The sequence below is a fragment of the Microtus pennsylvanicus genome, chromosome 1, assembly GCF_037038515.1.
Source record: "Microtus pennsylvanicus isolate mMicPen1 chromosome 1, mMicPen1.hap1, whole genome shotgun sequence".
Taxonomy (NCBI): domain Eukaryota; kingdom Metazoa; phylum Chordata; class Mammalia; order Rodentia; family Cricetidae; genus Microtus; species Microtus pennsylvanicus.
Window position 1 is genome coordinate 164,370,721 of NC_134579.1, and position 26,640 is coordinate 164,397,360.

Sequence of the window (26,640 nt, forward strand, 5' to 3'; positions counted from 1 at the left end):
AGGCCAGCTGGCCTTGGAGAGTTCCCGATAGAACATCCCCATGTTCTCAGCCCACAGGGTATTTAAACAGCAACCCAGAGAACAAATGCGTGGTTTTACCTGGGCTTTTTCTAACTCGGTTTGATTTGGTCTGCTTTGGATTATTGTGTTGGTGGAGAGGTTTATGGGGATGCAAAGCCTCTTCAGAACCCCAGCTTTGTGCACGCTAGGCAGGCACTTGACTGAGCCACACGTGAATGAGTTAGCTCACCATCTAATCAATATGTAGCTGATATCATTTGTCTTAGTCTACTCTTCTTTTATGATAAAACACCATGACCAAGACAACTAACAGAAGTATCTGGGCTTATGATTTCAGATGTGGCTTAGGCCACACGTGAGGCAGCTGGGGCAGAAGCTTGCTATTTAGGCTCCTGTCTTCTGTCAGAGGCTCTCGTGGCTCCCCTTTCCTCCTCCCTGGGTCTTCTGCAGCAGCACGTTTACTAGATGGTCAGAAATGGTAAACTTTGATTTATTTGGTTTTTTTTTTTTCAGACAGGGTCTATTTAGTCCAAGCTGGCCTTTGAACTCACTCTGGAGCCTAGCCAGACTCAGCCTCCCAAAGTGCTGGACTCCTGGTGTGGCCACTCCAGCGTGACATAGTAAAGTCACAGAGTGAAGCAATCCTTGGGGACTTGGCACTCAGCTCATTTAATCTCATTTTACAGAAGAGGAAATTGAGGTGAGACGGAGTGACTGTTGAGAGGCCAGACAGTGAACCAGACCCCAGGCCTGATGCAGGCTCCCTGTCTTGTGTGGCCATCCAGTTGCATCCGGGCTCCTCCCTGTGGTGGTTAATGATTAGAATCCAGCCAGCGTTATAGTACTGTAGCCATAGTTACTAATTAAGCCAAGTTCACCGAGAAGAGCCATTCCAAACAGCGGAGTGGAAGGCTCTATGGACAATGTAAGGACTACAGAAGGCGGCAGTGTAAGCCATTCAATTATCACAGAGCCGGCTCATAATACCTTACCGTCTGTAGGCTTCCATTTTCTCCTCACTGCATGCCACATGCTGGGCCAGGGTGAAGCTTTTGGGAGGAGGAATTCAACTAAAATAACTTCCCCTCGTGTTTGAGCGAGGCGGGTAATACAATCTGCTACTGTGTTTGCTGTTTCCAGATAGGGCTGTAATTACAGCACACACGGAGGATGGCAGCTGAATCTCAGTCGGGATCATTTGTGTAAACTCAGCCTTCTTGTCAACGGTATCCTCATATTGCATGTGTGCAGACCGCAGAAACCATCTCCCGTGAACCACGCTGAGACAGTGTCCGATTGCAGCCTATGCGATTGCTCAGACTCTTTCTGTAACTCAGTGTCTGTGGCTCAAGACCAAAAGCTGCCATTCTGAGTTTAAAACAGATCTCCTACCAGGAGTCCCATTACAGCAGTTACATTTCGGAAAGTCGTAAAAAACAGAGGCAGTCCCTAAATCAAAGTAGCATAGGTGAGTATGCTGTGTCTGAAATAAAAACAGTGGCCTTTGAAATGTGTCTCTGTTTTGAGACAGCATTTCTCTGTATAGCCCTGGCTGTCTTAGAATCCACTCTGCAGACCATGCTGCCTCTGCCTTCCAAGAGCTGGGATTAAGGGCATGCACCACCAGGTTTGGCTTGAAATGTGTCCTGGACTTGATCTTTAAGACAGAAAGGCAGACTGTAAATGATCTGTTCTGTCTCTTTAAGAGACAAGCCACACCCACTCCCTCCCCATCTGCTGAGACAGGCAGATCTTCAGCTTCCAGCCTGAGTCTCTCTCTTTTCAGTCTCCCTCTAGAAGAGGCAGCTTCTGCCTCTCCCCACTTCTCCCCTTCCTCACTTCTGTCTCTCCCTTCTCTCTCTCCCACCCCTCTCTCTTCTCTCTCTCTTTCATCTCTCTCTCTCTCTGCTCTTCTCCCCTTCTCCCTTCCATAATCCACAGAATAAATATCTAACCTCACTCTGCATGGCGTGCCTATCCATGTCTCTGTCTCTTGCTCGCTGCCGCGTGTCTCCCTGCCCTGGACCAGCCACTGTTCAGGGACCTGCAACCATTTCCCTGCCTGGGACTGGCTGCTCTCAGGGCCCGCTGACACTGCTGGAAGACCTGAAGCGTTTCTGCTGCCTGCCACCACAGGGAATCCAAAGCATTTTTAATTTTTCCATTACACAGACAATTTCTGATAACAATTGAATCAACACCTGGTAAAACTTTAATCTCCAACTTCAAGAATTTGGCAACTTAAGAACATTTTCCCCACCTCTCCCAAATATGATAAAAACTGAGATGCACAGGCCTCTCACGATATAGCCACACAGACATGATTCTGAGACAGCAAGCAACGCCCATTTTTCTTAACTTATAGAAGAACAAGTCTCCACTACAACGGACGGGTCATCAGGTTTTGATGTGTCCATGCTGGCTGGCACCCAGTGTTTCTCTTGACACCTGCAGCTTCCAGCTTGTTCTGTCTTCTTCAGAAGAAAACCACAGCCATCGGACTGGCGCCATCCCTGGCGTGGTCCAATCAATAAGGACTTATTTCCTGTCCATTTGCTGAGGTCACAGGAGTGGGTCTCATTAATTATTTCTGTTGCTGCAGCCTCAAGTGTGCTTTGGCGTGACAAGTGAAAACTGGGTGACCTTTTTTCCTTCTCGTTTTGTTTGTAGTGGTTCCAAAAAGATAGATTCATTAAGCAACGGGGTAAAAGAATAGGAAAAAAATGCATACGTTTTAAAAATCATTAACATATTAGTTATTTCATCTCAAAAGCTCTCCTCTCCACCCTGTTCTCTGGGTTTTTCAGCCAAGGAACAATAGTGTCTTTTTAATGTGGTGTCATGAAAATCTGGTCACAGCAAACACAATGTTTTCTAAAGCCGATCTGGCCTCTGAGGGAGGAAAGCTCTCCAGGGCCTCCAGTGCCTTGTTTCCATGGTAACGACACAGGTCAATAGCTGAAGTCACACCTTTGCCAGCTTTGATTGTTTCTCGCAACTGTTAAGAAATAAAAGCACAATAAGTCAGTTTTCGGTTGTACAGTGAGGGCTACAATTTAACTGGGGGTACGTGTTGGAAACAAAGGCAGGGACAGATGTGAATCCGTATTCCTGCTCCCTCCCGCGGAGGAAAGAGGCCATCATTCCAGGCCATCTCCAGGCACCATCCCCCTAAGGCTACAGGAGTGTTCTCCAGAGCAGCACAATAGGCTCCAATCAGCCCAATTACATCTCCTCCCACACCCACCCCTTGATCTGCTGAAAGTGCCCTGCTGGGAAGGCAGCACAAGGCCAAGCCCTGACTTCTCTGGCATTCCCAATTTTATTCCAGGAAGCCTCCACTAACATCTTCATTCAAACTTGAATTAAAACAACAGCAAACAACAACAAAAGCCTTATGCTGACACAGTAATGAAAATGAAAACACGAGAAAGATATATATTACTAAAAACCTGACTATGACTTATTTAAGACCAAAATACTTCACTTGGGAAGAATGAAGCAAAGCCTTTTTTGTAAAGAATAAAACAGACTCACACTAGCCAACAAGCTGACTTCCAATTTCTCTCTGGGATTGTAAGAGAGAACCAAGGAGTCAGGAGGAGTGGTGCACACCTTTAATCCTAAAATTTGGCAGGCTGAGGCAGGTGGATTTCTCTGAGATAGAGGCCAACCTGGACAACATGGCCAAACCCTATTTCAAAGACAAACAAAAAACCAAAAGAGGGTGGTGTAGATCGGACCCAGCTTGTGCTGCTCCTCCGAGGACCCGAGTTCAGTCCCCAGCACCATGGTAGGTGGTCAGAACAGCTGTAACTCCAGCTCCAGGGATACACGGCTTCCACAGGCAACTACACTCATGTGTAGAGACCCATACACATAACCAATGATAAACATCTTTAAAAAACCTAACAAAATGATTATGATTTAGAGATGGAAAAGGCTTCATCTTTTGACCTTAAGTTACTTGGCTCCAGTTTGATAGTCTCATCAGTGAGCGCATTGAGGGTATCTCTCATTCCATCAGTCAGTCAACCCAGGCACTCCCAGGCTAGCTCACCAGACCAATCCCAGGCTAAACCCTCTGACCCCTAGAGTGGAGGTGAGTGGGGCCCTGTACAAGACCCAGCCTGTGAGTCATGGAAGATGCATGCTACTTACAGGCTGCAGCAAGGAACTGTCCTTGTGAATCCCTCTAGGGCTTTCCCTCTGGCTCCAGGGACAGCCACACAGTAGGTACTTCTCAGCCTGGATACCTGAGTCACAGCAGTGACTACTGTATGTCTCTCCTGCTCGCGACAGACATGGGCATTTCTTTTTGTTTTTTTTTCTCTGCATAGCACTGGCTGTTCTGGTTCTTGTTCTGTAGATCAGGCTGTTCTGGAACTCAGATCCGCCTGCCTCTGCCTTCTGAGCACTGGGATTAAATGCGTGCGCCACCACCGCCAGGCTCTGATGTGGACGTTTTCTCTGATGCACTCAGTGAGCCCTCATCCTGTAGCTCCATCCGAGCTCTCAGATTTCTGCTTCATTCTTTTCAACTGTGCTACTGGGAACCCTGGGAGCCCCCAGCTAGGCTACACTTCACGATTACCTCCCAAAGAGCCTCCCCAAACCATCCTGCACCTCATACTCCATCTACCATGCCACATTGCCAAGAAGAATTTCTACTACACTGCAAATACAGCCTTGTTTGAAATTTGTCGCTGCCTTCCAAAAGCCTTAGCAATCTAAGCTGTTTCAGGAAGTCCTTCCTCTTGCTCTTACCCAGCTTCATCTCCCCTCTTCCTGCCTCTGCTCATGTATTAAGAGGAATTGCTTGCATTTCTCAAAGCTGATACACCGGTTCTCCGGCGGTCATCTTTCCATGTCTAGTAAGCTCCCCAGACTTCACCTGGACGGAAGGCACGCCGCACGCTAGGATTACGGCAGTAGGAGCTAGCTGCTCTTCTTCCTCTAGGCTCCTAGATTATCCTGTACACATCTGGAGTTCAGTATTATTACATAGTGTTGTGTTTTCATTTTCTACCCACTGGCTTCCTTGTGAGATTTTAAGCTACTGTATAATTTATGCAACATGAATAAAAAATATGTGCTGGTTTATTACTCTAATTACAATCAAGAGGCCAGAGGTCCGGAGAAACTCAGTGACTCAGGATAACAGACGGAACTCAGCAAAGCTGAGATCAGAGGTCACATTTCTTATTCAGTTTTTCTTATAACGTGTGTGTGTGTGTGTGTGTGTGTGTGTGTGTGTGTGTGTGTGTACACCTACCAAATCATGTGTGATGAGATCAGGTTCTCTTCTTCTACCTTTCCGTGGATTCTGGGCATCACACTCATGTCAAGCTTCTGCAGCAAGTGCCTTTACCTGCCAGGCCATTTCACATTTGGGGGACACAGCATATCACTCTGCCTGCCCTACTCACGATATAGCCCCTGCCTGCCTTACTCTCTGGCAATTCTTCGGCTTCAGCTTTAGATGGGCAAGAGATGGGGCTAAAACATGCACCACCTACCCCAGAGGCTGCATTTTCTGACGCCTTAGCCTCCAGAGGCACTTACTAAACTTCCAATTCTGAGCACCCACACAGAGAATATTCCAGCCTAGGTTTCCCTAGTGCAGAGCCAGCTTCAAGTTTCTATTGCAGCGCTGGTGTTTGAGGGAAGCCAATCAACTGTTCTCAGCTCAAAGTGAAGATCATATCTGTTCTTCAGGGGAGGTTGGGGGGCTCCATGAGACAGAATGGATCACTGGGTGGTATATCTGTCTAGCTCTCCCTCCAAGGCCTCAGCTGCTGCCGCCTGTGGCAGTCAACCTGATCAGGTCAGATCTGCTCTGATTTGGTATACAATAACCTCAAGGCAGCTGGACTCAGAGTAGGCAGGGTATGCCCCCATTTTCTTTATCTGTAATCTTCCTGGATCTAAACCAGACAAGCCAGTGCTTTAGATCCTTGGCTGGCGACTGCAGGCAGGTGGGTGTCCACAAGAATTCTGCTGAGTTTCTAAGAACTCACGGAGCATCCACTACATGGAAGAGTGGAATGATCCTTCTCTGCTCGTGGCTGGGGAGCTAATTAACAAGAAAGTGGAGGCAGTAATGAGGGACTACAGGTACAGGGCGCTCCAGAAAGCCTTGCAGAGCGGGCTTGACAGCAAGCGGGTGCCGGGACAGGAGCAGCAAGAGACTGCAGGGAAGAGTGCAGCAGAGAGCAGCAGGCAGAGCATGCAGGGAGGGAACACAGCCAAATGGCACAGCTTGCAGAGATAGATGTCAGGGGACCCAGGGCAGCTCTGAAGACCAGGCTAAGACATTTGTATTTCTTTTTCTTCAAAGTTTAATTATAAAGTATTTGAAAACTTGAATGCTGTATGTGGTAGTAATGCCTGTAATCTCAGCATCCTAGCATTTAGGAGTTGGAAAGAGGAGGAGTTCAGGGGCCATCCTGGATTACATGAGAGGGAGGGAGGGAAGAATATAGGAAGGGGGCGAGGAGAGAGAAAGAGAGAGAGAGAAACCATAAGCAGTAGTATGTTTGCAAACTAGCTCTTGATGTAGCATTTGAAGACTTCTGTATTATAATATCATAATATGCCTATTATGACTGATTTCAAGATGGCACGGCGCATGGGATCAGAAAATTCTTAACTATTTCATAATCACCATTGGGAGTTGGCTTGGGCACATCCTTGGCAGCAGGGTGCTTCCTCCTAGTTTTCACCTGAACATTCTTTCACATAATCACAACACTGTGATCTCTCTAAGAGCTAACTAGAAACAGTTCTAATTCATCTTATTAATTATTATTATTGTGTATGTCTGTGAGAGGCCACCATGCAGATGTGGTCCTCTTCTTGCATCCTGGGCCCTGGGAACTAACCTCGCGTTGACAGGCTGCCAAGCAAGTGCTTCTACCTGCTGAGCCATCTCGCCAGCACCAAAGGTTAACGTGAAGAGTTAGATAATTTCCTATATCTCAGATTTAGTCCTGTCTTACCCTTCGTCCATTTAACTAAGAAAGAAAATGTGTGTGGGTCTTCTGCCTGCACCTATGCTTGCATCCCATGCTTGGGCAGTGTCCGAGGAGGCTAGAAGAGGGTGCTGGATTTCCCAGAACTGGAGCCACAGACATTTGTAAGTGGCCATGTGGGTGCTGGGAATCGAACCCACATCCTCGGGAAGAGCAGTCAATGCTTTTAACTGTGGAGCCATCTCTCCAGCTCAGTCCAATGGTTTTTCAATGAAGAAAAAATTTAAAAGGAAGGACATGACTGCTCCTAGATATGGTGGAGAAGGTTTATTTTAGATACGAGGGCGAGCATAGCCATCTGGAAGAGGACAGGATCACTATGACACTGAGCGAGGCCATTTGAAGAGAAGTGGGAGGGGAGAGGAGCCAAGAGGGGTGGCCTGGGCCAAGAGACTGGCATGGCCAAAATGGTTGTTATATAGGGAGGGGCCAGAGGAGCTGGCAGGAGGGAAGCCCAGCGTGGCCTGGGCCAAGAGACTGGCATGGCCAAAATGGTTGTTATACAGGGAGGGGCCAGAGGAGCTGGCAGGAGGGAAGCCCAGCCCACACCTGGGCTGGAGAGTTCAGGGGAGGGGATGGGTATGCTAGTCAGGAAGGTCCTGTAACAGGTAGAGACTGAGGGATGCAGGGAGCCTCTGGAGGCCAGCATCTGCTTTGATAAGTTAATGGACACCTCAGTCCATTTGTCCCAGGTTTTTTTTTTTTCCAAACCATGATCAATCAAAGTTCACATATTACATTTGTCTGCAATGACATTTTTGGCTTTTGTTTGCTTGCTTTGAGATAGGCTCTTACTAAGCAGCCTCTGGCTGGCTTTGAACCTGGGAAGACCCTCTTGTCTTTGCCTCCTTGTGTGAGAATAGCTTTCTGTCGACTTGACACGCGCTCATGTTGTCAGCTGAGAAGATGCCTCCATCCAGATGCCCATAAGGACTCTGTAGGACATCGTCTTGATGGACATGGGTGGGCTCAGGGGTGGTGCTGGCCCAGAGCGTGTGGTCTGAGCTGCATAAGAAGCAGGCTGACGTGAGCAAACAGTAAACAATCTTCCATAGCTTCTGCTTCAGCTCCTGCGTCCAGGTGCCTGCCTTGAGTTCCCTCAGTGACGAGGATGTCCTGAGCATTGTAAGAAATAAACCCGTTCGTCTCCATGTTGTTTCTGGTCATCACAGCAATAGAAACCCTAAGTCAGCCAGGCTGTCCTGAAACTTGCTATGTGCCCAAGGCTGGCCTTGTACTTGTCCTGGTACACTTGCCTCTGTCTTCTGTGGGCGTGGGACATTATGCCCAACGACACTGTCATTTTTTTTTACAGGCTATGCTGTAGAATATTTTTATGTTGTAGGATATTTTGTGAACTTTATTTTACTTTTGAGACAGAGTCTCATGCAGTCTAGGCTGGCCACCAACTCACTGTGTGGCTTCTGACCTCCTCGACTCTACCTTTTGAGTGCAGAAATTACAGGCCTATGTGCCACTTGCCTCTTCTACTGAACCTAGGGATTCATATACACTAGGCAACTGCTCTTTCCACTGAACTACACTCAATCCCCTATGATCTTTACTGAAACAGGTTCAACTGCATATTTGATGATAGCTAATAGAGCTTCTAGTTTGGTAGACCACTTTCCCCAGAATGTTCACAGACTTAAGTTCAGTTCTCCCCAGAACCTATGGGTGGAAGGGAAGGACAGAACTGATTCTCAAAAGTTGTCCTCTGACCCCAATATGTACACCTTAGAACATATGCCCACATATATATACAAACACACAACAGATAATATAATTTTAAAAATACTGTTTGAAAAGATACATTAATTTGAGCTTGAAGAAGCTGATCACAAGATTCACATAGGAAACTTCAAAAAGCAGATGTGAGCACATGCTTTTAATTTCATCACTCAGGAGGCAACAGGACCAATCCTGGGCTACACAGCAAGTTACAGGCCAGCGCCACCAGGGCCACACAGTGAGAACCTGTCCTAGAAAAGAGCAAGCAGAAGCCACTAGATGTGGTAGCTCACAGCGGTAATCCCAGCTCTCCAGCGCTCTCTCTCTCTCTCTCTCTCTCTCTCTCTCTCTCTCTCTCTCTCTCTCTCACACACACACACACACACACACACACACACACACTCACAGAGCCAGAGTTGCAGCCTGAGAAACACTTCCTAGATCACTCTAGTTATTATCCTAATTTGAGTGCACTTTACTTAAAGGGGCATTTACTTTGGGTTACTGTGCTTTACTAGTTTTTTTAGAGTTAGAATTTTGGTATTGCCTAGGCTGGCCTAGAATTCCTAGGTTCACGTGATTCTTCTGCCACAGTCTTCCAAATGGCTGGGCTTAAAGAGCTGTACCACATGACACCTGGTAAGGGGGGCTGGTAAGATGGCTTCAGAAAGTAAAGGTGTGTGCTGTATGAACATGGGGACCTGGGTTCGATCCTCAGAACTGATGTAAAAGTAGGAGAACTGACACAACCAAGCTGTTCTCTGACTTCCATGTCCACACATGGCACAGGTGTCCACACACCATGGACATACATATGCACAATAACAAATAACAATTCAAAACCAATTCTTTACTTCTTGCTTCATGCATATTTTGATTGGCAAAAGCAAAAGGTGATGGGCAGAAAGAGCTTTGGTTCTCAGGCTTGAAAATCACTCCCAACACAGGGCACACGGCACGGGGCATACGGCAACACACACACACACACAAATACAAACGAGTGACCTGGCAGTCTGTATTTCTCTGACACAGCACTTTAGGACACTAAAATAACTAAATCTAGAAGTCAACCTTATAACTGTGGAAGTGCAGCCCACCTTAAATAAATTAAGCAAATACCCCGCTAGAGCATCCCATTAAAGACATGCACAGAAAGAGCGGGGCAGGAAAGGTGAAGGGCATTTTACTTGACATTTTTTAGACACCTTCTGAGTAACAAATGCTGCTCATGTTTAGACCGGTCTGAGCAGAATCCCTGTCTGCTTTGGGAAGCTATCGTTCAAGTTCTTTAAAACATTACAGGAGACAGAGACAGAGACCCACATTGGAGCACCGGACAGAAATCTCAAGGTCCAAATCAGGAGCAGAAGGAGACGAAGCACGAGCAAGGAACTCAGGACCGCGAGGGGTGCACCCACACACTGAGACAATGGGGATGTTCTATCGGGAACTCACCAAGGCTAGCTGGCCTGGGTCTGAAAAAGCATGGGATAAATTTGGACTAGCTGAACATAGCGGACAATGAGGAAGAATGGGAACTCAAGAACAATCGCAGTGGGTTTTTGATCCTACTGCACGTACTGGCTTTGTGGGAGCCTAGGCAGTTTGGATGCTCACCTTACTAGACCTGGATAGAGGTGGGCGGTCCTTGGGCTTCCCACAGGTCAGGGAACCCTGATTGCTCTTTGAGCAGATGAGGGAGGGGGACTTGATTGGGGGAGGGGGAGGGAAATGGGAGGCGGTGGCGGGGAGGAGGCAGAAATCCTTAATAAATAAATAAATAAAAATAAAAAAATAAAAACTGGATTGCCAACTACTAACGTAAAAAAAAAACATTACAGAGGCAGAGGCAGGTGGAACTCCATGGGTTTGAGGCCAGGCTGGTCTACACAGTAGAACAGCCAGAGTTATATAGTGATACCCTGTCTCAAAACAGGCATACAAACCCCTCAGAATATTAAAGGGGGGAGTCTTAGCATGGGGTGTGACTGTTTATGAGGTGGACACAGTGGCGATTCAGCTCAAGGATAGCAGGGAAAGATGGGAAACATCCATTTTGTCAGAGAGGATGCTGGGATGATATACCAAGTGATGTGGACAAGAGTCCACAGAGAACAACCTTCCAACCTTCCTTCCTTCCTTCCTTCCTTCCTTCCTTCCTTCCTTCCTTCCTTCCTTCCTTCCTTCCTTCCTCCATCCCTCCTCCTCCTCCTCCCTCTTCTCTCCCTCCCTCCTTCCTTCCTTCCTTCCTTCCTTCCTTCCTTCCTTCCTTCCTTCCTTCCTTCCTTCCTTCCTGACCGGGTCTCATTCTGTAGCCCAAGATGGATTGGACCTGGCAACAACCCTCCTGCCCAGTCTTCAAGGGCTGTAATTACATGCAAAGCCACCACACCTGGCCAGAGAATGATCGATCGATCTATCTATCTATCTATCTATCTATCTATCTATCTATCTATCTATCATCTATCTTTCTCTCTCTCTCTCTCTCTCTCTCTCTCTCTCTCTTTCTTTTCCTTCCTTCCTTCCTTCCTTCCTTCCTTCCTTCCTTCCTTCCTTCCTTCCTTCCTTCCTTCCTTTCTTTTTTTTGAGACAAAGTTTCTCTATGTAGTCCAGGCTAGCGCTGAAATTGTGATTCTCCTGCCACAGATTCTTGGGTACAGGGATTACAGGCTGTGATAACCCACCTAGCTGTAATAACTTTATTTATTAGAAAGCAGGAGCACTTTTTACTTAATTATGGCTATATAATGGGATATAAAAGTGATCAGCATCTTGAAAAACAAACAAAAAAGCATGTTCTCTTGATGTGAGAATCCATGAAGTAAACCAGGCATGATAGAATGCATTGATAATCCAGCACTGAATTACATGGTGAGTTGTGGGCCAGGCTGGGCTACTCGGGAGACCCTCTGTCCGAAATCAAAACCCAACCAAACCAGACGACAAATCATCACAGTTTCAGAGACTGAGCCAGAGCTGAGAAAATGTGATGCAGGAATAGGTGCAGTGAGAGCACCGTCTAAGGTCCTGAGTCGGAGCAGGCCCCGAGACGAAGGCCCTGCCCCAAGCCAGTGCAATGGCTCTCTGTGCTCAGGCAGCAGCACTTACCTGCCTCCGAGTGGGGCGTGGCTGGCACCAGGGCTCTCCCTGATTTGCAGGCCCTGGCAAAGGAGGGCCACGGCTGTACAACCGAAGGCAAAATTGTCAGCAGGACACAGCTACAGGTTTTAATTTTTTAAACACTCCCCTTTCTTTTTTTTTTTCTCTTCCTTTTCTTGATGCTGGATTTGGGTAGGCAAGGCTGCTTTGAACTCCTTCTGTCCTCTGAGTGCTGAGACTGTAGGTAGGAGCCACTATGCCTGACTTGGTGATTTATTTATTTTGTTTTTTACAGTAATCCTACACCTCACATCTGAGAATCCTGGAGTGTGCTACCAGGCCGTGCTGTGAGTAGCTTTAGACATTTTCATTACTGCTCCCTCCCTCCCGCTGTGGAGAGATGTGAGTGTGTGCTTGTGCAACTGTCTGGAGGTTCCAGTGATGACTTAGGGGCTGGTTTTCTCTTCCCACTGTGGGTGGGGAGGTTCAGGACATCAGGCCCGGGGAAGCAAATGCTTCTACCTGATGAGCCATCTTACCAACCCAGTTGTTAAGCTTTAAAAATTATGTTTTCTTGTTACTGATGCCTAGTGAGTTTATGAGAATTATTAATGCATGAACAGACAGAGGGGAAAAGCCCGAGTGCTCTGAGGAGTTCAGGCCCAGGCATTAGGGATGTGCAGCATGGTCAGGTCTTTGAAGAGAATCAGAGCCTCTTTTAATTATGTATGCTAATTAGCTATGTATATACATGTGTTTGTTAGAATGTGCCCAAGAGCAAGGACCCACAGAGTCCAGAAGAGGGCGTCAGAACCCCTGCGACTGGAGTTACAGGTGGCTGTGAAGCTGCCTGACCTGGGTGTTGGAAAAGTACTGGGTCCTCTGCAAGAGCAGCACACTGTATTAACGGCCATCCGTCATCTCTCTAGTCCTTGTTAGTGTGTTTTGTTCTGATAGAAAATGTTCAGAAACAATCTGCCATTAAGGCCCAAATTAAGATTCTCATAGGACTTAATGGATGGGTGTGTGGAGTGGGGTTGGAGGTTGATGGAAACAAAACCAGGATTTAAGAGGGTAACGTCCGAGACAGTCATGGTGACACATACCATGTATTTAGTCCCAGCGCCCAGGAGACTTGAAGAAAGACATTATGGGTCTGAGAGGAGGTTAACCCATCTCAAAGTAAACACATAAAGCCCTTAGCTAGGCATGGTGGCATACACCTTTAATCATAGCACTTGGGAAGCAGAGGCAGAAGGATCTCTGTGAGTTTGAGGTTAGCCTGGTCTACAGAGTGACTTCCAGGACAAACAAACCAAAAACTCTGCCTACTGTTTTATGTTCAACAATCAACCAACCAACCAATAAATTAGGGGCCGGGAAGATGCTCAGGGGTAAGAGCACTTGTTGTCCCTGAGGATCTGAGTTAGGATCCCAGCACCCATTTCAAGGAGCCCACAACTGCCTCTTCCACTACCAGGGGATTCAATGTCCGCTTCTGGCCTCTGTGGACACCTGCATGCACATGCGCACAAACACAATTACATATCTACATATGTACACACAAATAAAAGTAAGAAGCAAATCTTAAAAAAAGAAAAGAGTAAGTAGGAACTGGAGGGACGGCTTAAGGGTTAAGCGTACCCATATGGTGGCTCCCAACTATCGGTGATTTCAGTTCCAGGGACTCTTGACACCCTCTTCTGACCTCTATGGACACTACCAGGTATATACATGTGGTACACATACATGTATGCTGGCAAAATACTCATATATAATATATACATAACAAGTAAAATAAAAATATACTAGTTGAAGTCTGTAGGCTGAACAAGAAGAACAAGGATTCTCCAGTATGTGAAATGATAAATCTCCTATTAACGGAAGTAAACAGGAAGCAGAGCAGCTATGAAATGAGTTTAAAATTGTAAAACCACAGCTGGGAATGGTGACACACATCTGTAATCCTTAGCACTTGGGGAAGCCGGAAGAGCAGAAATTCAAGGTCATCTTTAGCTATAGCAAATCCAAGGCCAGAGTGGACTACACAAGACTGTGGAAGGAAGGAAGGAAGGGAGGGAGGGAGGGAGGGAGGGAGGAAAGACTGAATAAATACTAGGGACAGAAGGCTGAAAGGACCACCTGTATATTCCACCATCTAGTCCCAGGTTGTTAAGGAGGCCTTGGCTGAAGCTCTGAGCCTGGGATTCATTTCTGTCTAGCTTCTGTGTCCATCTCTTTCTGAGACCACCCACACTCCCATTCTGAACACAACGTTAGACTCCAGACTAAGACTGTGGGTCACCCAGCGAGCCTTTCCTGCACCAGCTCTGTTCGCTTTCCTAAGAGGCCCCTCCTCTCTCTGTCTCCACTCAGGGCACCATCACAGGTGGCCACCCACTGTGCTCCGCAGGCAGGGAATGTCCATGTGCTTGTCACCCACTGAAGGGCTGTGAAGGATCAAGACGTGACGAGTGACTGACTCGTGTCTTTAAGCAGGGTCAATGAGAAGGCGCATGATGGCACTTGGACTAGAGAGTTTACGGTGAGGTTCCAGAGATTATTAGACAGATGGCTCATGAATGCTAGAAGGCTGGCGATTGTAATGGTGTCCCCGGCACAGGTTAGTCTTTTTGGAGCAGAACCCAAGCCTTTGCGAATCTCAAGTCTCCCCACTGAGCGACACGGCTACCTGCCCTGGTCCTGAGTTGGGAGTAGAGGGGCCTATTTAATGAGAAACTACCAATCAAAATCGAGCCACACTTCACAGTGATGGGCAGTGATCCTATGGCAGCGCAAGAGCAGGAGGGACAGCAAGAGGATGCAGCGTCCACATGACAAGTCAATAAGCCAATCAAGACCAAGAGCAAATTAGGACTTGCACCCCAGGCACTGCTCTGGTCACTTGGGTTGCTCTTTTTGCTCCGCACCCCAGTGTCACATGGGGTGCCTCAATGTGGAAGTGGGCATGAAGTCCTGTTTAAAATTTTATTTTTAACATTAGGTGGATTTTGTACTGACAACCAGGGAGCCTGAATGAGACCTACCTAGACACTCTGTATATATGTTATAATTGTGTAGCTTGGTCCTCTTATGGGACTCCTAACAGCGGGTACAGGGGCTGTCTCTGACTCTTTTGTTGACTTTTGGGACCCTACTTCTCATACTAGGTCACCTTGCCCAGCGACACATGGGGAGGTGCTTAGTCTTACTTCAACTTGATATGCCATGTTTCGTTGATACTTATAGGAGACCTGCCTTTTCCTGGATGGCGACAGAAGAGGAGAGGATGTGGGGGTGGGAGGGGAAAATGGGGGAGAGAGACTGGGGGTGGGGCTGGGGGAGGCTTCAGCTGTGAGGTAAAATAAATAGATGAATAAAAAAATTATTTTTGAAATAGAAGGAAATCTTTAAAGCAGTTGAGAACCTTTAGCTCCTTGGTTCTGCCTCTATACCCGAGTGCTGAGATTACAGGCATGTATCACCCCACCTTGTAGTTTTATATTTTATTTTTTTTGTATGTGGGTGTTTTGACTGTATGGCTGTGTACCACATACATGCTTGGTGCCCTCAGAGGTCAGAGAAGGTTGTGACCCACCAAGTGGGTGCTGGGAAGTGAACCCATGTCCTCTGGAAGAGCAAGCAGCCAATGCTCTTAACTGCTGAGCCATCTTTCTAGGGGACCGAGCATAGAGTTTTAGACAAACTAGACAAGTACTCTTCCAATTGAGATACACCTTCAGCCCACAATCCTTCTTTTGTTTATTTTAAACTTATCATTAGTGTGTGTGTGTGTGTGTGTGTGTAGGCTTGTGTGCCATGGCGCACATATGAAGGGCAGAGGGCAACTCTTGGGTTGGTTCTGCTCATCCATCTTTATGTGGGTCAAGGATCAAACTCTGATTGTCAGGTTTATACAGCAAGCCTCTTTAAGCACTGAGTACCTCTTTTTTTTTAGGTGGGGGGAGGGGCATTTGGTTCTTAGCTTCAGAAATAGGAGCGATTTTAAAGTTTAGATTCCAGAAACTTATCCTTCACGTGTAAGTCAGGGTTTGGTAAAGAATATGACAATGTGATTTGAACACATACGTAGAACTTACTAGAAAATGGTTTCTAGTGCAGTCGTACTGCAGATGAAAGCCATCTCTAGTGCCCTGCTGCCAGGATGCAATACTGGCTCTCTTTCCTTTACCACATTTCTAGGAGCTACTTAACTGAAGATGAAGAGGGGATGCATATTGAAATTTAATTTTCATATGTCGCACTGCCAGAGAGATGGCTTACAAATGGGCAGCATCTAGATTGGAGCGCTTCTGACATGCTGGACGACGAGCCATTGTTAGTCAATGAAGTGTTTCGCAGTGCTAATGGTGTAGCTGTGCATCTGGCTTTCAATAATTGTAAAAGGAAAAGCTTTCATTTGGCAGGGAGTCACAGAAAGTCTCAGAATCTCTGAAAACTATATTCTTTATCTAAGCCAAGACCATGCTGTAGATAAAAAAGGCAAATGCACGTTTTGTAAGAACTACCAGATGGCCATGTCCAAAGTACAGGTGTGGATGGTCTTTGAAAGTTAAGTTTCAAAACTGTTTCAGCAAGGCACAGTAGTGCCTACTTTAACGTCAGCCACTGGGGGCTGAGGCGAGGCAACCATGCCAATAAGGACATTCTCAAATAATACAAACACTAAACTTAATGTAGCAAGACCCTTGCATTCATTACTTTTCTTGTGGAACTTGTAATAGGAAGGATGTTTTAGCTTGCAGGTCCAGAGGGGGCGTCCACGTCAGCAGACACAGCATGACGTTGAGAGCAAACTGAAGTGGAGCAGCTTATGGACTCTCAAGTCACCCCCCGGGGTACGTGTCCTCCAACAATCCTGCGTCATCAACTGAGGAGCAAGAGTTCAGACAGCCACCAGCCTATGAGAACACTCTCATTCAAACTATCACTCTCTTTCAAAACAAACAAATCAAAACTGGGTCTTACAGAGTAGCCTCTAATACTAGCTACTCGGAGAACAGGAGGGTTGTAAATCCAAGGTCAACTTGTGCTACAGGAGTTAAGATTGGTTGGCCGGTGTGTTAGTAGGAATTGCTGCCACGCCTGATCACCCGAGTTCCACATGGGCCACATGGTTGAAGGAGACCCAGACAGTAAAAGGAGACAACCAACTCTTGCAGGCTGTGACCATGCCAACTCTACCCACCACAAAAGGTCAGAAGTCTGGGCAACTTAGTGAGACCCTGTGTAAAATACAGTGAGTAAAATAAATAAACTTATTTTTAAAAGCCAATAAAACTCTTATAATGTGAAAAATATGGAGTAATATGTAACATACATTTTAACAAGCCCATCTATGGTTTGTGAATTAAATCATCCTATACACTATTATGGAAACACATGATATTGAATATGCTGATCTCCATTTCCTTAACGAGTTCTGTGACCCAAAGCCCCCTGAGATGGGACATAAAGGGAGACAGAGGCTCTGGGACTAAATGCCACTGTTACTAGAGATGGCATCATCTTAAGTACAGGTGAAGCCACACAAGAATCTTTGTTACATCTAATGGGAAACACTGTAAGCTCAACTAACTCAACACTCCAGGGTCAATTCGCTTCTGATGTGTCTCATAATCACAGACAACAAGCCTGGGAGGGGAGCTCACTGGGTTAAAGCACTCACTATGAGTTTGAATCTCCAGAAGTCAGACCTGCAAGTGAGTCCCTGTAATCTGAGTTCTCCTGAGGGCACAGATAATCCCTGAATGATTGCTAGCCAACTAGCCTGGTGTTTACACCCCAAACAAACACAAACAAAATCACTATGGAGACCCTGCTTCAAACAAGGTGAAAGGTGAGGAACAAGGCCTGAGGTTGTCCTCTCTCCCACAGTCACACAAACAAGAAAAACAATGGGGGCAGTGAGCACAGGGCTGAGACAAGGCTGGGGCTCTATGCAGCCTCTGAGCCCAGTTTCCTCAGCTGGACATGACGAAGAATACTTACAGGACAGGGACAGCACACAGAATTACTGAGAGCACCTGAGATAATTTAAACTAGCAAAGTGTAGAGAAGAAGAGCATGGGGTCACGGCAAAACATCCACGCATGCTCATGATTCACCTAGCTATATAAGTGTGAACAGTCAAAGATGATTCCACATGGGCTCATGCAGGTCTCTGGAGTAGTCGAGGGCCCTGATTGCTAATGAACTGGAAACAGGCTTATGTTTGAAAACAAATTCACAGATCATGTTAATGTTTTCATTTATTCATTTACTTTTGTTTTATTGTGACAGAATCTCACTCTGTAGCCCAGGATAGCCTGGAACTTACTATGTAGCTCAGGCTAGCCTCAGCAAAGAGAGCAATGGAACCCAACAACACATACAATACAAATGATCATACTTGAAGAGATACACCCTACCAAATATATAAGCAGACTTAAACTCTGTGTGCATATACACATAAACATATATGTGTATATGGTTTAGGTATGTAGTAATCTTTCATGATACAAAGTTCAGGCAAAGCGGTTCTTGGTGCTTCAAGAAACAGAGACAGGAGACTCCTCCTCTGGACCCTCCCACTCTTGGGAGCTCTTCCTCACATTTCCTTAGTAAATCTGTGTTCGTGTGACTAAAAAAACAAAACCCAAAACAACACAGCACCAATAAAAGGCAAGGCAGAGATAAGTTTGTGTAATCCAGGGTCTGGGAAGACAAGCCTGACTTTAGAATGTAATTAAATGGAACAAAAATAGTTTAATTCTTAATTTATAAATGATCATCAAAAATTTGTAGGCTGGGCATTTGAGGTTAGTAATATAGAATTATATTAAATTTAGGTTCTCTCCAAAGGAAAAACAGCCATTGTTTCTTGGTTGTCATGTCTTCCAAAGAAAAAATTACGATTTGTACATAATCATAAGTTTATCCATATTCTGATTCAAAGTTAATTTTTAACTTTAGTATCATATTCCAAAATAGGAACTTAATTCTATACATTGAATTCCAGAAAGCCTAACTGGGTCCCATGGAGATTGTTAGTAAATTCTGTAATAAAAATTCAGCAAGCAACAAAGGAGCCACAGGTGCAGACTGCAGCAGCCACTTCTGCCTGTCGAGTGGTTCCTTTTGAATTCCTATATATTCTGCGTTGTACTCTCATGACAAACACTATGCTGGGTATTTAATTAAAAGGAACGCCTTGGGACAAGAGCATGCCCACCTTGTAGGGATCACATGTGCTGGGGTATTTGAGGAACACAGACAGTATGTGAGAGTGATTTTGAATTTCTAGGATTTTACTTGAGTTTATCTTACTTATCAATTTCTTTTTGTTGTTGTAGAGCTTACTCATGTCCCAAACTGTTATTGACTTTAGTATATGAGTACTCAAACCTGGGGGACTATTAGCCCCATGCTGCCACTACAACCATCCTCGTTACCCCAGCGTGGTAGGCACCTAGCATTCATCCTGATGGGCATAACTTCACTAGAAAGAACTCACAACAACAGAAAAAGAATAAGAATAAAGATAACGACAGAAATGTGAGCCTCACCATATCTCCCGTGTCAGATGGACAATGGAGTAAGGATGTCACTGCCTGGGCCATGGAGGTACAATCAAACTTGCAGGCCGGACTCACAGTTCCTTCCACATAAGGCATGTGTGTGTGTATGTGTGTGTGTGGGTGTGTGTGTGCACGCGCGCGCGTGCATGTGTATCTGTGCCATGGCTCACATGTGGAAGTCAGAGAACAACTCTGTGCCATTTGTTCTCTCTGGTCACCTTTCCATGGGTTTTGGGAATTGAACTTAGGTGCCAGGCTTGCGAGGCATGACAGCTGTTTACCTGCTGAGCTATCTTGTCTGCCCACATGTAGGGATTCTATGGAAGGGCATTATGGGTATATTGTTGATTTGGACACTTGTTTCCCTCAAGGGGATGGTGCTAAGAATTGTTTTGGTGGTGAGGGCAGGTTCTCAGTATATAGCTTAGGCGCCTAGCCTAGGTTTCATGATCCTCCTGCTTCGGTCTCCCCAAAGCTGGAATTGCATGCACACATATTATGTCCAGCTATGAGAACTTGTTAAGTGGTTATACTGTGCTTACTAGCTTTTTAAAAGTCACACGAATCGTTACACTGGCTCAACAAACATAAGTCTCTTTATCAGGCAACACCATTTCTAAGAAGGGAACTATGTTACACCAGAAAGTAATGCATAGTTATTCTCAGACCTCCAAGAGCAAAGCCTGTTTTACAACTTTTGTAGTCTGTTGGCAGACAGAAAAGCATAGACACTGTAGGGTCTGCCGACTGTAACATAACTAGGGGACACTTAGTGTGTTCAGTCAGGCATACAGCAAAACATGAGCACTCTGGTGTGTGTGTGGAGAACACAGAAAGGCTGCAAGTTGTTCCTAAACAGGTGCACACAAATCGGGGTCAAGAATGAACCAAAAAATACAGGTCCACATACTTGTTTTAGGACTAGGGCAGGGAGCCCTTCCTCAGAGGGCGCCATTGAGCTGTGCACTAGGCAGCCTTTGTGATGAGCCTGGCTTTATGATGTCATGAGCAGTCGAGACCTTCACTGAGCTAAGTAGCCAAGGGTTGCAGGGGCAGGGCTAAGATCTACTTACCCCAGTCTCTACTTGGCATTCACACCTCCAGCTGTGTTTGCAGTTCCTGCAAGCTCTACTGTTACCTCAGTAATTCTGCTTGAAAACGGAGGGTGCCCAGTCCCCTTGTTATACAGAAAAGATGGCTAAGCACATTACCAATGATCAATACTCTGTCTGATGTAAATGGGGGTGGCTTAGTGTGCTTGCGGGAGCTGGGCAGAAAGCACCGAGGGAATGGCTTCAGATATACCAAGCAAACAGATTATAGCTTTCTCAGGGACCACACAGCTTGACATCTCAAAAATCCTAATTCTGTAGAAAATCAGACTCTATGAGTTTGACAATAACAAAGACTTCTGACTTCCTAAAGCCACATTCAAAGCTATGAAGAAGTGCTTCTCTTTTCTCTCAAATTTCAGAAAATCCATTCCTCTCCACTGTTTTTTAAGATGAGGAAAGAACACTCCCTTTATATCGACTTCAAACCCATTTTAATGGCCCAAACGGGCTCTCCTAGGGGTCAGAAGGCTCCATTCTCCACATAAAGACACAGGCGCTCCCTGTGCACAGGTGGTTCCTAGCACCACAAACTGGGAGAAATAATTGAATGCAGCTACCCCACAGAGCAGCACACTCACCCACAGCATTAGCCTGCAGGGCAGCCTTACTGAAGCTTTCCAGACTACGAGTCTAAAGATCTCTCTAGCTAGAGCTTTGTTTCAACCTAAGAAGTACAAGGAAGTGAAGACATAACTATTTGCTTAAGCATACACATCACGAGACCTTAAGGAAGGGGACAGCACACACGGACGGTGATATGAAGAAGAACAGCGGAAATAACCAGGAGGGGCATTTAAGTGGGGAGAAAGAGGGGGTATGGCAGAGGAGGGGGCGGAGGGAGGGTCAAGTAATACTAAGGATGCTTGAAAAGCCATATGGAAATCTATTCATTTTTGTTTGTTTATTTGTTGTTGTTATTTGAGATGGGGTTTCTCTGTGTAACAGCCCTAGCTGTCCTGGAACTCTCAGAGATTCGCCTGCCTCTGCCTCCTGAGTGTTGGGGTCAAAGGTATGCCTTACCATGCCCAGCTCAGGAAACCTAGTCTTCTCCCCCCCTGTCCCCACCCCCTACTCCCACAGGGTTTAATTGGAGGTACCACACAAAGAAATCATAGGTTGTCAAATAAAAGTCCAGTTTCAGTTTTGGGATACCTGCCTTCAAAATGTTGTTCAGGGATGTGTTGGAGGCCCTGAAACAACACAGCCCATTGTCATGGCTCATATTTGCCCACCAGATCTTGATGGTTAGACCCTATCCTATGCTGAAGACACCAGAAACTTTGGACACAGAACATGGAGACATTACGTTGGCACTGACTAAGAAGTGTCCTTCCTGCTAGCTGGCTTTCAGAGTACCAGAAGGTATATGAAGGTCACTCAGGAACAAAAGTCATCAAGTCTTCCCCAGGTGTGAACACTGTGAGCTATACAATGAGAAATGGCATGCCAAGATATGCCCATGGGTACAACAGAGGCATGAATGTTATGGGCATAACCAATGCTTTCTGACTAGACTGAAGATCTTCTCCACTGGAGGAAACGTAAGCCTCATGCTATACACCTCATCAAGACCCCATGGCTGGAGAGCTAATGGGCCCCAGGGGTGAACCTATTATTATTTTGCTATGTGGATATAATGTCAAACTGCTCTGTAACCTTATTCTCTATACCCACAGATTAGTGCTTCTCTCAGAGCTCATCAGAAAAGTTTCTTTGCGCAACAGAGGGTGGTTAATGCAGAAACTCAGAACTGGTCCATGTACAGAGAATAACTGTCTATGGATGTTTATGGAGTGCTCAACCACAATGGAATATCTGTATCTTACTCTTTCCCCAAAGATCAGGCCTAACATGGATGAGGAGGTGGAAAGAGTGTAAGAGACAAAGGTCGGGGAGAACCAAAGTGAAATTATGTCTTCTGCACACAAGAGGACCATGGTACCCATGAGCTCCCACGGCACTGTGGTTGCCTGCACAAGACTAAACCAGTCAACAGGACAACACAGAGGGAGGGGGGCTCATGAACCTCTGCCGTTAGCTGAGACTACTGACAATGCTGGTTCTCTCTCTCTCTCTCTCTCTCTCTCTCTCTCTCTCTCTCTCTCTCTCTCTCTCCTTTCTCTGTGAATTCTCTTTAAGGATGTGGCCCCTGGGAGGCTGCTTCAGTGGACAGCCACACCCACAAGTATATAGGCAAAACAAACAGGACTCAGAGGGCTATTAAAGAAAAACAAGGCAAAACAAAAAACCAAAAACGTCAGGAAATGAAGCTGGGAGGGAGGGTTAGGGGAGTGGGTGGTAGACCTGAAAGGAGCTGAGGGGGAGTTAAGGGGTGTTGAATATGCTCACAGCATGTAGTACGCATTATGAAATTCTAAAAATATTATATTTAATTAGTAATAGAAAATATATCTAGTAACTGATATATACTTTTAATCCTAATACTAACGAGGTAGAAGCAGGCAGAGTCCTGTGAGTTTGATGTCATCTTGATCTACAGAGTGAGTTCCAGGTCAGCTGGGGCTGCATAGTAAGATTCTGTCTCAAAAACTATATTAACATCTATATAGGAGTCAGTCTATCTATCTATCTATCTATCTATCTATCTATCTATCTATCTATCTATCATCCATCTATCTAGACATACACACTTAAGGGAAGATAAGAGGAACAAAGAAGGAGTCTTACGTACTAGAAAAGTGAGATGTGTGCAAACAGATGAACATCTGGAATTATTCATCAATTCATTCAACAAATACTTATTAGGAAGCTACTGTGCATGAGGCAATAAGTCTTCAAAGTACAGTAATGAACACACACACTATTCATGATAGCAACCAAGAATTGGTCTTCAACCATAAATATCTGCTGTAGCCTTAAGATAAATGTTAAGTACTAAAATATGAACTCCAGGAGCTAGAAAGATGTCCTAGAAGTCAAAAGCACTTGCTGCTCTTGCAGAGGACCCTGGTTCAGTTCCTGGCACTCACATGGTGGTTAACAATCATCTGTAACTCCAGTTCCAGAGGATTGAATGCCTTCTTCTTTTGGCCTGCATGCATGTGGCACACAGACAAGCATGCAGACAAAACACTCAAGCAGCTGGAGAGACAGCTCAAACAAAACAGTGAATTTAAGAATGGGCTGGACTGGTGGTGCTAGTGCACACTGGTAGAATTTGCTGGGGGAGGGCACAGGAGGATCAAAAGTATGGCCAGCCTGGTCTACAGAGAGAGTTCCAGTACAGTCAGGGCTACAGAGAGAAACTTGTCTCAAAAACCAAAATAGAAGCCGGGTGGTGGTGGCGCATGCCTTTAATCCCAGCACTTGGGAGGCAGGTGGATCTCTGTGAGTTCGAGACCAGCCTGGTCTACAAGAGCTAGTTCCAGGACAGGTTCCAAAACCACAGAGAAACCCTGTCTAGAAAAACCAAAAAAAAAAAAAAACCCAAAATAGAATAGGATGGAATGTTCCACTAACTATTATCACTGTGAGCTAAGCAATTCAACACTTTATGTAAAACATTATAAAGTAAATATCAACAGCAAGGAATATTTGAGGAAAAAATAAGAGCAATTTACAACTGCCCATATTCAAACAATATCAACAGAAGTTGGGCTAATTACTGAGAAGACATACTTCATAATGTTATAATGTCATAAAAGAGGCTTATCATGAAAATCATTTAATAATTTTATTCATGATCCACAAAGGAATAGATATAAGGATCACTGAATCTATTGATATCATTGAGGTGTGTAGGACTGCTAATATCCAGAGAACAAGAATCTAATTTAAAAATAACATTATGAAATTAGAGGACTACATCACCAACGCAGGATGATAGTCACCGGGGAGCATGACGCAGTGCACTCAGAGTAAGGAAGGCAAGTCTAGAGGGAGCTCGTGGTAAGAGACGACCCTGTCTCGGGAGACTGGTCACTTCCTCTGTGATTAGAAAAGGTTTTATTTTATTTTATTTTTTTTTGAGACAAGGTATTGCTATGTAGCTCAGGCTAGTCTTAAGCTATGTGGGGCTAAAGATGGCTTGAAAGTGAAGCTCCTCCTACCCCCACCTCCAGAGTACAAGCTCAAGGAGGGCAACAACCTGGGCACTGGAGAGGAAAAAATATTTTTTTTGAGATAAGTATAATGTATCTTAGGCTGGCGATGAATTCCTCATCCAACTGTCTCCACTTCCTGAACCACAGATGTGCACCGCTGTGCTAGTGTCCACTTCCTGAACCACAGATGTGCACCGCTGTGCTCAGTGTCCACTTCCTGAACCACAGATGTGCACCGCTGTGCTCAGTGTCCACTTCCTGAACTACAGATGTGCATGTGCACCGCTGTGCTCAGTGTCCACTTCCTGAACTACAGATGTGCACCCCTGTGCTCAGTCTCCACTTCCTGAACCACAGATGTGCACCACTGTGCTCAGTGTCCACTTCCTGAACTACAGATGTGCACCACTGTGCTCAGTGTCCACTTCCTGAACTACAGATGTGCACCGCTGTGCTCAGTGTCCACTTCCTGAACTACAGATGTGCACCCCTGTGCTCAGTGTCCACTTCCTGAACTACAGATGTGCACCGCTGTGCTCAGTGTCCACTTCCTGAACTACAGATGTGCATGTGCACCGCTGTGCTCAGTGTCCACTTCCTGAAGTACAGATGTGCACCGCTGTGCTCAGTGTCCACTTCCTGAACTACAGGTGTGCATGTGCACCGCTGTGCTAGTGTCCACTTCCTGAACTACAGATGTGCACCGCTGTGCTCAGTGTCCACTTCCTGAACTACAGATGTGCACCGCTGTGCTCAGTGTCCACTTCCTGAACTACAGATGTGCACCCCTGTGCTCAGTCTCCACTTCCTGAACTACAGATGTGCACCGCTGTGCTCAGTGTCCACTTCCTGAACTACAGATGTGCATGTGCACCGCTGTGCTCAGTGTCCACTTCCTGAAGTACAGATGTGCACCGCTGTGCTCAGTGTCCACTTCCTGAACTACAGGTGTGCATGTGCACCGCTGTGCTAGTGTCCACTTCCTGAACTACAGATGTGCACCGCTGTGCTCAGTGTCCACTTCCTGAACTACAGATGTGCACCGCTGTGCTCAGTGTCCACTTCCTGAACCACAGATGTGCATGTGCACCACTGTGCTCAGTGTCCACTTCCTGAACTACAGATGTGCACCGCTGTGCTCAGTGTCCACTTCCTGAACTACAGATGTGCACCGCTGTGCTCAGTGTCCACTTCCTGAACCACCTATGTGCATGTGCACCGCTGTGCTCAGTGTCCACTTCCTGAACTACAGATGTGCACCGCTGTGCTCAGTGTCCACTTCCTGAACTACAGATGTGCACCGCTGGGCTCAGTGTCCACTTCCTGAACCACAGATGTGCACCGCTGTGCTCAGTGTCCACTTCCTGAACCACAGATGTGCACCGCTGTGCTAGTGTCCACTTCCTGAACTACAGATGTGCATGTGCACCGCTGTGCTCAGTGTCCACTTCCTGAACTACAGATGTGCACCGCTGTGCTCAGTGTCCACTTCCTGAACCACAGATGTGCACCGCTGTGCTCAGTGTCCACTTCCTGAACCACAGATGTGCATGTGCACCACTGTGCTCAGTGTCCACTTCCTGAAGTACAGATGTGCACCGCTGTGCTCAGTGTCCACTTCCTGAACCACAGATGTGCACTGCTGTGCTCAGTGTCCACTTCCTGAAGTACAGATGTGCACCGCTGTGCTCAGTGTCCACTTCCTGAACTACAGATGTGCACCGCTGTGCTCAGTGTCCACTTCCTGAACCACAGATGTGCATGTGCACCGCTGTGCTCAGTGTCCACTTCCTGAACCACAGATGTGCATGTGCACCACTGTGCTCAGTGTCCACTTCCTGAACCACAGATGTGCACCACTGTTATCAGTGTCCACTTCCTGAACTACAGATGTGCACCGCTGTGCTCAGTGTCCACTTCCTGAACCACAGGTGTGCATGTGCACCGCTGTGCTCAGTGTCCACTTCCTGAACTACAGATGTGCACCGCTGTGCTC

The 26,640-nt window shown here is 46.2% G+C and overlaps 1 protein-coding gene across 3 annotated transcripts in view; it reads right to left on the reverse strand.

Moving 5' to 3' along the window:
• Positions 1 to 2,210: 2,210 nt before the first annotated feature.
• The window catches only part of Pdss2 (decaprenyl diphosphate synthase subunit 2), a 242,778-nt gene continuing 218,348 nt past the window's right edge, over positions 2,211 to 26,640 (reverse strand). For 2 of the 3 annotated variants that reach the window (XM_075944547.1, XM_075944537.1), the window contains one exon: positions 2,211 to 3,019. In XM_075944547.1, the coding sequence (XP_075800662.1) occupies positions 2,861 to 3,019 (159 nt within the window). In that variant the 3' untranslated portion in view covers positions 2,211 to 2,860. Of the gene's footprint in view, positions 3,020 to 8,956; positions 9,038 to 26,640 lie in introns of all 3 variants that reach the window. The other variant, XM_075944538.1, reaches the window with a different exon arrangement.